We start from the raw sequence: 11248 nt of genomic DNA, 5'->3' as shown, positions 1-11248 counted from the left end.
TAATAATGTAGCTTATAGGTAACACTTGCCGAGTTCCAGGTTTGCTTCCCAGCAGTATTGTTGCTGGAAGCTGCAAAAAACACAATTGTCATATTTGATGACGCAAGATGCAATGTAACTATATAAACCCGCTACTGGACATTTTTCTTCAGTGTGACTCGATGGATAAAAAAATTCAGTTAATTATACCAATATTAGTCCGCAAACATGCCAGGAGACGAGATAGATTTCCATCCTAACATGACCAACAAGGAAATGGAGAAGCCTTTCATGCTGGATGAGGAGGAAGGAGAGGGGATGATCGAAGGAGAGGAGTCCAAGGAGATGACGGAGGCAAAGGAGGTGGAACCAGAGAGAGGAGACAATGAGCTGGATCTGGATGATCTGAACATTTTCAATCAGAAGAAAAAAAAGAAGAAACCAAAGGTGTTTCATGAAGTTGAGGAGGGAATACAAGAGCTGAAGATCACTGAAGATGAGCAGACGGAGGCTATGGAGGGGGAAACCGTCGATCTCATGTTTCCAGCAAAGAAGAAGAAATCGAAGAAAGTACACTTCGAGGAGGGAGAGATGCAGGAGAATGATGACGCTCTGGAGGATGACGAGGGGAGGAAGAACGATGATGGAATCGTGTTTAGCTCCTCAGGACTCGACTTGGCTGGTTCAGAGAGAGACTACACATATGACGAGCTGCTCGACCGACTCTACAGCAACATGAGGGAGAAGAACCCAGACATGGTGGCCGGAGAGAAGAAGAGGTTTGTGTTGAAGCCTCCTCACGTGGTCCGAGTGGGTACCAAGAAAACCTCCTTTGTGAACTTCAACGACATCTGCAGTCTATTGCATCGTCAGCCAGAGCATCTCCTAGCTTTCCTCTTGGCCGAGTTGGGTACAAGTGGTTCTATAGATGGAAATGACCAGCTTGTGATTAAAGGTAGATTTCAACCCAACCAGATAGAAAACATTTTGAGAAGATACATCAAGGAATATGTGAGGTGTCACACCTGCCGTTCCCCCGACACCACCCTCCAAAAGGACACGCGTCTCTACTTCCTACAATGTGAGACCTGCCACTCCCGCTGCTCGGTCACTAGCATCAGGACCGGATACCAGGCGGTCACAGGCAAGAGGGCACAGCTCCGCGCCAAAGCCATTTAAACTAAAGGGGGCCTGAGGGCCTTATTTGCTTGCGGGTGTCACGCACCGAAAATATAGCCGATCGACAAGCTCACAACGCGTCACACCTAACCAGGTTTTTTATTTTATTGATTGAATACTTTATTAGTCATAAATGTATACAGCACATGGCATACATTAAAGACATTAAAGCTAAAGGGATCGCACAAAAAAGTCCTGGGGCTTGTTTCCATTGTGGTCCTATGTATTCAATTCATCAACATAGCAAAAGAAAGAAATTAACACAATACTTCAACAATTACAAAAAAAGGAAAAACGTAGGCAGTGAATGACACCTCCTTTTGATGGGAATTTACATTTACCTCCCCTTGTGGTCTCTAGGTGTTTTTTCAGGCCAATTTTGAAAGAAATCAGTGATTCACATCTTTTAATGGATAGTGTCAGGGCATTCCACGTTTTGGTGGCAGAATAGTAGAATGAGAATTTTCCCCTGTGTGTTCTAAATTTGGGTGCCCTTCCTCTCTGGCTCTTGCCCCCTCTCTTTGCTCTTAGGCAGGATGACTTGGGGGGTGTCATAACATGAACAAACAAAGACATAGTCCATATACCAACAATTATGAAACAGAAAAACAATTAAATATGTAAAATAGAATAAATAACAGAAAAGAAAATTATTATACAAGAGACAACATTTGATTATGTCCCATTGATTTATGGCTGTACTTTCTGTATTGGACAGGACAGGTGGAGGGTTTGGCTATTGATAGGATATATTGCAGCCCAACCATACAAAGGAGTGTGAGTGGTTTGTATAATATAATGAAGGAGTTGGGGATTTTACAGGCAGGAGGGCCACACGCAGATGATGTATATCATGTACAATGGGCCGATGCCCGAGACACACACGGCAAGTTTGAGATCGGCACTTTCCGAGTTACGCCCGGGACCGACAGAGTGAGACAGACACGCAAGCAGATTCCATTCATTATAGTATAGATAGATAGAGATAGAATTGAGATATGAACCCAAATATCCCCAAATGAAATGTCCTCCATTTGGTTTGGTCCAGTGACATCAGCAATGAAGTCAACAATTTTATATAAGTGACTGTATAAGTGAAACTGCTTGCAACACTACCCTTCCTCTTTGCCTGGCCTACTTGTTGTTAACTGGTTGTACAAACTCTTGTTTTATTGTTGTATTGTTTTATTGGATCTTGTTTAGTCGATACACTTATTTGTTTTAGCTCTTGCTCATTTGATTTAGCTATTTTGTCTCATCTGTTTAAGAAAGTAGGTAGCTGATATATTGCACTTTTACCTTAGCGCTAGGTATACTCTTGGTTGCTTGATTTTGCAGAAAATGCACTTAAGACTTCTGGTGATTAGTAGTTTTGTTCCCTACCTATGTTGAATGCACTTATTGTAAGCCGCTTTGGATAAAAGCGTCTGCTAAATGACTGTAATGTAACAGCAATTTCAGTGTTGTTGCTGAATAGGTTAGCAATTGATGACAAACTTTTTTTATAGTGGGTTATTTAAAAAATCCGTTCCGACCAATACGTCATGGTGTCGGGGGCTTGGTCAGAGTACCCATTGTACCCATATATGGAGATGTCTGTTTCTGTCTGTCTACCAGTGTCCCTTTTATGCCCATATAAGGAGATCTCTGTATCTGTCAGTCCTTGTCCCTTTTATGCCCATATATGGAGATTCCTGATCTCATCAGTATATGCCCATATATGGTATGCCGATTTTGTGCCCATATATGGAGCTAGCCTGTGATTTGTTTATGGTTATTTTGTCACAGTGATGTGGTTTGTTTATGTTGTCATAGTGATGTGGCCGTCTATATAAGCCCGCTACTGGACATTTTGCTTCAGTGTGACTCGATGAATAAGAAATGTTAATTATACGAATATTAGTCCGCAAACATGCCAGGAGACGAGATGAATTTCCATCCCAACATGATCAACAAGGAAATGGAGAAGCCTTTCATGCTGAATGAGGAGGAAGGAGAGGGGATGATCGAAGGACAGGAGTCCAAGGAGATGACGGAGGCAAAGGAGGTGGAACCAGAGAGAGGAGACAATGAGCTGGATCTGGATGATCTGAACATTTTCAATCAGAAGAAAAAAAATAAGAAACCAAAGGTGTTTCACGAAGTTGAGGAGGGAATACAAGAGCTGAAGATCACTGAAGATGAGCAGACGGAGGCTATGGAGGGGGAAACCGTCGATCTTATGTTTCCAGCCAAGAAGAAGAAATCGAAGAAAGTCCACTTTGAGGAGGGAGAGATGCAGGAGAATGATGACGCTCTGGATGATCTGAAGATTTTCAATCAGAAGAAAAAAAAGAAGAAACCAAAGGTGTTTCACGAAGTTGAGGAGGGAATACAAGAGCTGAAGATCACTGAAGATGAGCAGACGGAGGCTATGGAGGGGGAAACCGTCGATCTTATGTTTCCAGCCAAGAAGAAGAAATCGAAGAAAGTCCACTTTGAGGAGGGAGAGATGCAGGAGAATGATGACGCTCTGGAGGATGACGAGGGGAGGAAGAACGATGATGGAATTGTGTTTAGCTCCTTAGGACTAGCCGTGGCTGGTTCAGAGAGAGATTACACATATGACGAGCTGCTCGACCGACTCTACAGCAATATGAGGGAGAAGAACCCAGACATGGTGGCCGGAGAGAAGAAGAGGTTTGTGTTGAAGCCTCCTCACGTGGTCCGAGTGGGTACCAAGAAAACCTCCTTTGTGAACTTCAACGACATCTGCAGTCTATTGCATCGTCAGCCAGAGCATCTCCTAGCTTTCCTCTTGGCCGAGTTGGGTACAAGTGGTACCATAGATGGACATGACCAGCTTGTGATTAAAGGTAGATTTCAACCCAACCAGATAGAAAACATTTTGAGAAGATACATCAAGGAATATGTGAGGTGTCACACCTGCCGTTCCCCCGACACCACCCTCCAAAAGGACACGCGTCTCTACTTCCTACAATGTGAGACCTGCCACTCCCGCTGCTCGGTCACTAGCATCAGGACCGGATACCAGGCGGTCACAGGCAAGAGGGCACAGCTCCGCGCCAAAGCCAACTAAACTAAAGGGGGCCTGAGGGCCTTAGTTGCTGTGCCGATCGACAAGCTCAACGCGTCACACCTAAACAAAAACAAAAAAGGGTTTCTGAGGCTACACCTGACCAGGTTTTTTTTATTTTGTATTGATTGAATACTTTATTAGTCAGAAATATAAACAGCATGTGGTACAATCAGATATTAAGGCTAAAAGGATAACACAAAAAATAAATGAACACAGTAATACGTGTCATCAACAAATACAACAAAAGGAACAACGTAGGCAGTGAATGACACCTCCTTTCGATGGGAATTTACATTTACCTAGACTTAGACTTAGACTTGTGGTCTCCTGATAGGTGTTTTTTTCAGGCCAATTTTGAAAGAAACCAGTGACTCACATCTTTTAATGGATGGTGTCAGGGCATTCCACGTTTTTGGTGGCAGAATAGTAGAATGAGAATTCTTCCTCTCTGGCTCTTGCCCCCTCTCTTTGCTCTTAGGGAGGATGACTTGGGGTGTCATAACATGAGCAAACACAAACATAACATAACTATTATGAAAAAATAAACAAATCCCTTCCTCCTTCCCCCCTCCCACAGAAAAACTATTAAATAAGTCAAATAGAATAAATAACAAAAGAAAATAATTCTAATTATATACATGAGGAACCGACAACATTTGATTATGTCCCATTGATTTATGGCTGCACTTTTTGTATTGGACAGGACAGGTGGAGGGTTTGGCTATTGATAGGCTATATTGCAGCCCAACCATACAAAGGAGTTTGAGTGATAGGAGAAGGATATCAAACGGAACACAACCACCCTAAAGACTAATCATTGTGTATATTCCGGCACTATACCTGCACCCAGTGATCTTGGTACATAGAAATTTGTACATATTTTTTGTTTTGATTGTATTGCTGTATTGTTGTATTGTGCTTTCTGCTTTGGCAATGTAAACGTATGTTTTCTCATGCCAATAAAGCCCTTTGAATTGAATTGAAATTGAGTGGTTTGTATAATATAATGAAGGAGTTGGGGGTTTTACAGGCAGGAGGGCCACACATAGGCATGAGGACCGCACGAAGATGATGTATAATATCATGTACAATGGGCCGATGCCCGTCGGGAACAATGCCTGTTGGGAACCCCTCTGGTTTTACAATACCCGCCCGACTTGCTACAGTATTTTCAAACTTTGAGATCGACACTTTCCGAGTTACGCCCGGGACAGACAGAGTGAGACAGACACGCAAACAGATTCCATTCATTATAGTATAGATAGATATTAACCCAAATATCCCCAAAAGAAATGTCTTGGTTTGGTCCGGTGACATCAGCAATGAAGTCAACAATTTCATATACTGTAAGTGACGTATAAGTGAAACTGCTTGCAACATCAATTTCAGTGTCGTTGCTGAATAGGTTAGCAATTGATGACAGACTTTTTTATAGTGGTTTATTTACTAATTTCTCCAAAGTATTGTTGATTAAGCTGTAGTTTGATCACTACATGAAGATGGATGGTGGGTCTGGAAATGAAGATTTATTCGACAGCATCATCATGGCAGATAACACATGTTACATGGAGGGATATCATGAGGGGTTTGAGAAGGGGATTCCTCTAGGGACGCTTGAGGGCCGGCAACATGGGATCAGATATGGAGCTAGAGTATCTGCAGAGCTTTCTTTCTATTACGGCTTCGCTATCACCTGGAAATGTCTCCTTCAGAACAACACGGACACCAAATCAAGGAAGCGTGTAAAGGCTCTGGAGACTCTTATGGGGTTGATGGAGAAGTGTCCTTATGATGACCCCCAGGCTGAGGACCTGCTAGAGAATGTGGGGAAGGTTCGTGCCAAGTTCAGACAGGTGTGCTCCATGCTGAATGTGCCCGCAGAGTTCAAAGACTCCATCAAAGTAGCTTATGACAACAGTTCTTTCTGAAGCTAGAAGACTACATCCCTGACCTCCAGGGTGAGGGTGGGAGGAGACAGAGATGACCATGAAATGCAGCTGCATCCCATGGAGCCGAGAGGAAAACAAGCTGATGTGCAGCTTCCTATGAGGACAGCTTTGCTGACTGTCGGACAAATGGTTGCAGTGGTGGTGGCAATGCCCTACCCCTTATGCCTAAACTTATTGGCTATGTTTTACTATTTGAAAAACACTTTAAAATAGTTCAACTAGCCGATCTACATCGACACATTGTGAGCTTGTACATCGGCTATTTGAACTATTTTAAAATATGTTTTTCAAAATAGTAAAACATGGCAAAAATGTTTAGGGATAGGGGTGAGTCGGCAAGATGGTCATGTATGAAATATATATGACGTATCTATGATGTATGACTCCAGAAAGACAGACAAACACAATGCTCTTCAGGATATGGCTTGTCCCAGAGGGTACAAATACACTGATATAGTTTAAACATATTCCCATTCCCTGCTGTGTTATTATGCCTGCCCTCTGGAAGAGTGATCATCTATGGACTATAATATGGAGCGCCATGGAGAATGTGACTCCATAAAGGGGGTGGCTGATGATGTCACGTGATGTCACGCATGCCACAAATGGGAAAAGGCCCCAGCCAAAGTAATGCATATCTTTCTAACCTCAAGCTCATGTACTCTGTTCAGCCGAGTATGGGTTTCGATGAGTGTCTTCCCGGTCATCAGAGGTTTTCTGAACGAGTGAGGAAGCGACTCTATTATGGGTTGGACCAAGATGTTTCCCTAGACACCCTCTCTTCTCCTGTTACAAATATTGCTGTGGAGTTCCTCCGGAAATCTGCCCCTAGCCCGATAGGAAGGCTCCAGAAGAAGTATGCGGCCCATGTCGCCAGGGAGGCATACATCTCCCCGTGTGCCATGATGCTAGCCCAAGTGTACATAGAGAGACTCCGACACAGAAACCCTGAATACCTGCAGCACATCTCCTCCTCTGACCTCTTCTTGATCTCCATGATGGTTGCCAGCAAATACCTGTGTGACGAAGGAGAGGATGAGGAGGTTTTCAACGACGAGTGGGGAGCAGCTGGGAAACTGGACGTGCAGACAGTCAACGGCCTGGAGATGGATTTCCTCAAGGCCATTGAGTGGGACCTATACACAGAGCCCAGTGACTTCTTCAACGTTTTGGGTCAATTAGAAACCAGCATTGCAGAGAGGCAAGGTATGAAACGCGGCTGGTTCACATGCACCGACCTCTGTGTGCTGCTAGAGCAACCAACATGGCGGCACACCCTCACATCCATCTGCCAGCATTTCACCAAGGTGTCATGCATGCTAGGCCTGATCTATCTGATATGTGTGGCAGGTCTCATCACTACCAGCGTTGTGCTGCACCAGCTGAGCCTTCTTCCTAGGTCCAACCAGTCACTGGGCACAGCTACAGTTGATGTCAGCCCAATGCACCTCCGGACCACCAGTTGTGTTACACCCAGCACCCACCCCCTTCCCTGTTGTGTCCTGGGCAACGAGAGTCACAACTGCCGATCTGGTGACCCCATGCAGGAGCAACCAAAGCCATCAGCACAATCCTTCAAAATAGCAGATCTACAAGCTTGATGTATCGGCTATTTTGTCCATGAATACAGGTGTGCCTTGAGATGAGATGACCACTGTACCGTGTAACTACTCCTTTATCGTTCTTTTTTTCTCCCTCTTCAAGTTAAGCAAAGTACAGAACTAATGCATTTTACAGCCGCATCCAGCTCAGTGGCTTGTCCTCATAAAACATTAAAAGACACAGATGCTTGTTTAATCCCAAAAGGACTTCTGAATTAAATTATTGTGATAAAAATCACAATGTGGTTTATTTTGACTAACCCAGAAATAATTTGAGATCACGCCATTTAACATTCTATCAAGTGAATGTTTAATCTTATGTAGCCTATAATGTCTAATCTCATGTACATACCTGCTGCTAATGTGCATGGACCTACCGAAGTGACTTTTGATTGATTGATTGAATACTTTATTAACAGTTTGCAAATAGTACAGTGGTACGATTATACAATGGTGCTAAAAGGATAACACAAAATTTCCATTGTGGTCCTGTGAACCACCTTGCACCATGTCTAACCTCATGTACATAGAGTACATGCTGGTCTATGCGTGTATATATGTCACAGGGAAATTGGCATTCCAGGGAAATTGAAAGGGGAGCGCTTGTTTTTAGGCGCGGGGCGGGGCTGCGAGGCGGGGCTTTGATGCGACAACGACGACGACAACATGGATGTACTTGCATACTGGCCTCAGTGGCTCCCCATCCACTACAATTGCGAGTCTGGGTTTGACTCCCGCTTGGGACATTACTTTTTCAAACAACCGCGGACCACTTTTTTTTGCCGGAACAAAGTATAGTTTTGGACCATGACGGAGGCGCGTCGACTCAGCAGACCTTGAGGCCGAGGAGGAGCGCCCGAGCGCCTCCAGGCACTAGTGCCCGCGCCGACCGGCCGATGGTCTGCTAGTCGACTAAGCACCGTCCGAGTTATGTACCGATAGGCACAGAATAGTAAATGATGTTGTGGAGACTGCGTTTGCCCCTCTATGGTTTGCCCCAACTGCCACTCACTGCACCAACATAGCCCACCAGCCCCGCCGGCCCGCCCCCTCGCCCCCTTGTGCTTCAACTGCATGGAATAAGGCTGTTCGCGGGGGTGTGTGTTTGCGCGCGCGCGTGCGCGTGCGTGCTCGTTTGTGCGCGTGTGCATGCGTGCGTGTGTGGTGTGGGGCTCATGTCTGACTTGCATTGCCCTCTAGCATTGGTTCTAGCATTGGTTCTACAGAATTGCCTGGGGGGCGGTGAAAACAAGCGCTCCCCTTTCAATTTCCCTGGAATGCCAATTTCCCTATAAAGTATATATAACTATAGGTTTGGGCCGCGGCCCGAACACCTACATCGCACTGCCGTCATAGTGTCGGGGGCTTGGTCAGAGTACCCGTTGTACCCATCTGTCTCTTTTGTGCCCATATATGGAGATGTCTGTTTCTGTCTGTCTACCTGTGTCCCTTTTATGCCCATATATGGACATATCTGTATCTGTCAGTCTTTATCCCTTTTATCAGCATCAGCATGCCCATATAAGGAGATCTCTATCAATCAGTCCCTGTCCCTTTTATGCCCATATATGGAGATCTCTGTATCTGTCAGTCCTTGTTCCTTTTATGCCCATATGTGGAGATTCCTGATCTCATCAGTATATGCCCATATATGGAGCTGTGGTTTGTTTATGGTTATGTTGTCACAGTGACATGGCCGTGAATATCTTTTTTTTGCCTCTCCTTGACATATTTTTCTTTGTTGTTTGATTTTTCTCCTTCCTTGCTTTTCCTGCCCCCTTCTTTCTTTTCCTCTTTCTGAAAACAACAAAACAATGGAGCTTGCACAAAAACAAATTCACCCACTTTACACTTGTTTTATCTAAAGCTAAATACTTAAAGACGTGGTGCCGTGATTTTCAGTGATCCCCCCCCCCCTAAAACATAATCATCAGGTATGGTTATACTAGGAGGAAGATTCTTTTCAAAAAAGTGTACAAAAATTGTTAAAATTATGGTTTTATGTGGACACGCCTCCAGTTCATTAAGTATACCTGGTTCTCACCTGTCCTAGTCCCTCCTCCTCCTCATGCCCACACCTGTTGTGAGGGGGAGGGTACAATTTTACTATGTCACTAAAGGGCTGTTTTTCTATTGGCACGTTTGACCCTCAAGGTTTCAGCCTCCAGGTAGACACTTAAAATAGTCAGAGAAGACATAAAACACAATAAAAACACCACCAGGGGGCTTAATAAGTTCTATCAACCTCATAGACACAGAAAAAGTGCAAAACCATGGCACCACCTCTTTAAGTGTTTCAATGGATGATAACATGATAGTCATTAGTTCTACATGTATTTCCTGCAATATATAAAAGCGGATCAACATTCACCCACAGGCTCTGTGCATGTTCTGTCTCAATTTTATCATCAGCTTTCTTCCTCTTGCCCCCTCGGTCTCTTCCCCCAAACAACACACTTCTTACTCCTTACTCTGCTGATTATTGGGTACAATAATCTGAACAGATCTTCTTCCAGGACACTGGTTCAGAAAGAAAGAAAGAAAGAAAGAAAGAAAGAAAGAAAGAAAGAAAGAAAGAAAGAAAGAAAGAAATCCTAAACAATAACACAATCCCTAACTCCCATCATTCTCATTTTAGTTAATTTCTTAGGCTTTTCTCTGCCGTTATTTGATGGGTATTGTGCAGAGACAGGAAACACAGAGACAGTAGGACAGTGACATCATGGCATTAGAGGCCCATGTGGTATGAGCCCAAACCACTTGGCTACCAGGAACTCCCACCTGCTGTTGTCTGTTCCCCAGGTGGCTTCTTTGCTCGTACACATAGCTCAGTTCTACTGTTGGTGGCTCGCTCTGGGTCTTTGCTCCAGTACTGAAGGCGGAACTGGAGGACAGCATTGAGACTATGGGTCTGGTGTTACACTGCAAAGAGACCAAAGAAGAAGCCGTGGATAGCTGTAGAATCAGCTGGAGACACAAAATGGATCAAATATGACACTATGAAGCTCTTGTCCTTGAGCAGATTGAGATGAATCCATGCCTCAAGCACTATCCCTCATCCCCCAGCTTGTTTGGGTGACATATCCTGGTTTGTCTGTAGAGTTTTACGGACCCCCAGGGAGGTGGAATTGTAGGCTACCTGTCTTTCAATGTCAGCTCCCCCCATAGGGTCTGGCCACGGGAATCTTTAAGAACCTCACTGTCAAGACAGGGCTTGCGGCGGACCATAGAGAACATCAGCTCACTGTGTGCCCAGGTGGCCGGTCTATCCATGGGTGCTCTACTGCACTGGTAAGGCAGCCAGAGATATGATGTTCCAGGTATTGGCCAAAGAGCAACCAGATCTCAGAGTCCTCAACTATGCCATGGCTGTAGTACTCAGTGTTGCCAGATTCTGTGAGAGAAACAAGCAACCAGGTCTAGGAAAAAACAGCCCAAAAGAAGCGACTATGGGCTATTTG

General features: G+C 44.5%; 4 protein-coding genes across 4 annotated transcripts; all 4 read left to right on the top strand.

The window, feature by feature from the left end:
- Positions 1-207: 207 nt before the first annotated feature.
- LOC308088957 (eukaryotic translation initiation factor 2 subunit 2-like) lies at positions 208-1158 on the top strand (the record flags this gene model as incomplete). The annotated part of the gene is made up of 1 exon (XM_080433538.1): positions 208-1158. One exon carries the CDS (start codon positions 208-210, stop codon positions 1156-1158), a length of 951 nt encoding a protein of 316 aa, XP_080289664.1.
- Positions 1159-3070: 1912 nt separating this feature from the next.
- LOC308088955 (eukaryotic translation initiation factor 2 subunit 2-like) lies at positions 3071-4237 on the top strand (the record flags this gene model as incomplete). Its single annotated transcript, XM_080433536.1, has 1 exon — positions 3071-4237. The coding sequence occupies one exon, from the start codon at positions 3071-3073 to the stop codon at positions 4235-4237; it is 1167 nt and encodes a 388-aa protein (XP_080289662.1).
- A 1499-nt stretch (positions 4238-5736) lies between these two features.
- LOC308088954 (protein LTO1 homolog) lies at positions 5737-6165 on the top strand (the record flags this gene model as incomplete). The annotated part of the gene is made up of 1 exon (XM_080433535.1): positions 5737-6165. The coding sequence occupies one exon, from the start codon at positions 5737-5739 to the stop codon at positions 6163-6165; it is 429 nt and encodes a 142-aa protein (XP_080289661.1).
- Positions 6166-6863: 698 nt separating this feature from the next.
- Positions 6864-10782, top strand: LOC308088953 (protein CNPPD1-like; the record flags this gene model as incomplete). The annotated part of the gene is made up of 2 exons (XM_080433534.1): positions 6864-7719; positions 10658-10782. The coding sequence occupies 2 exons, from the start codon at positions 6864-6866 to the stop codon at positions 10780-10782; spliced, it is 981 nt and encodes a 326-aa protein (XP_080289660.1).
- Positions 10783-11248: the final 466 nt, after the last annotated feature.

The sequence above is a fragment of the Gymnoscopelus braueri genome, assembly GCF_963280865.1.
Source record: "Gymnoscopelus braueri genome assembly, chromosome: 7".
In the NCBI taxonomy this organism is placed as follows: Eukaryota; Metazoa; Chordata; class Actinopteri; order Myctophiformes; family Myctophidae; genus Gymnoscopelus; species Gymnoscopelus braueri.
This window is presented reverse-complemented; position numbering and strand designations above follow the sequence as displayed.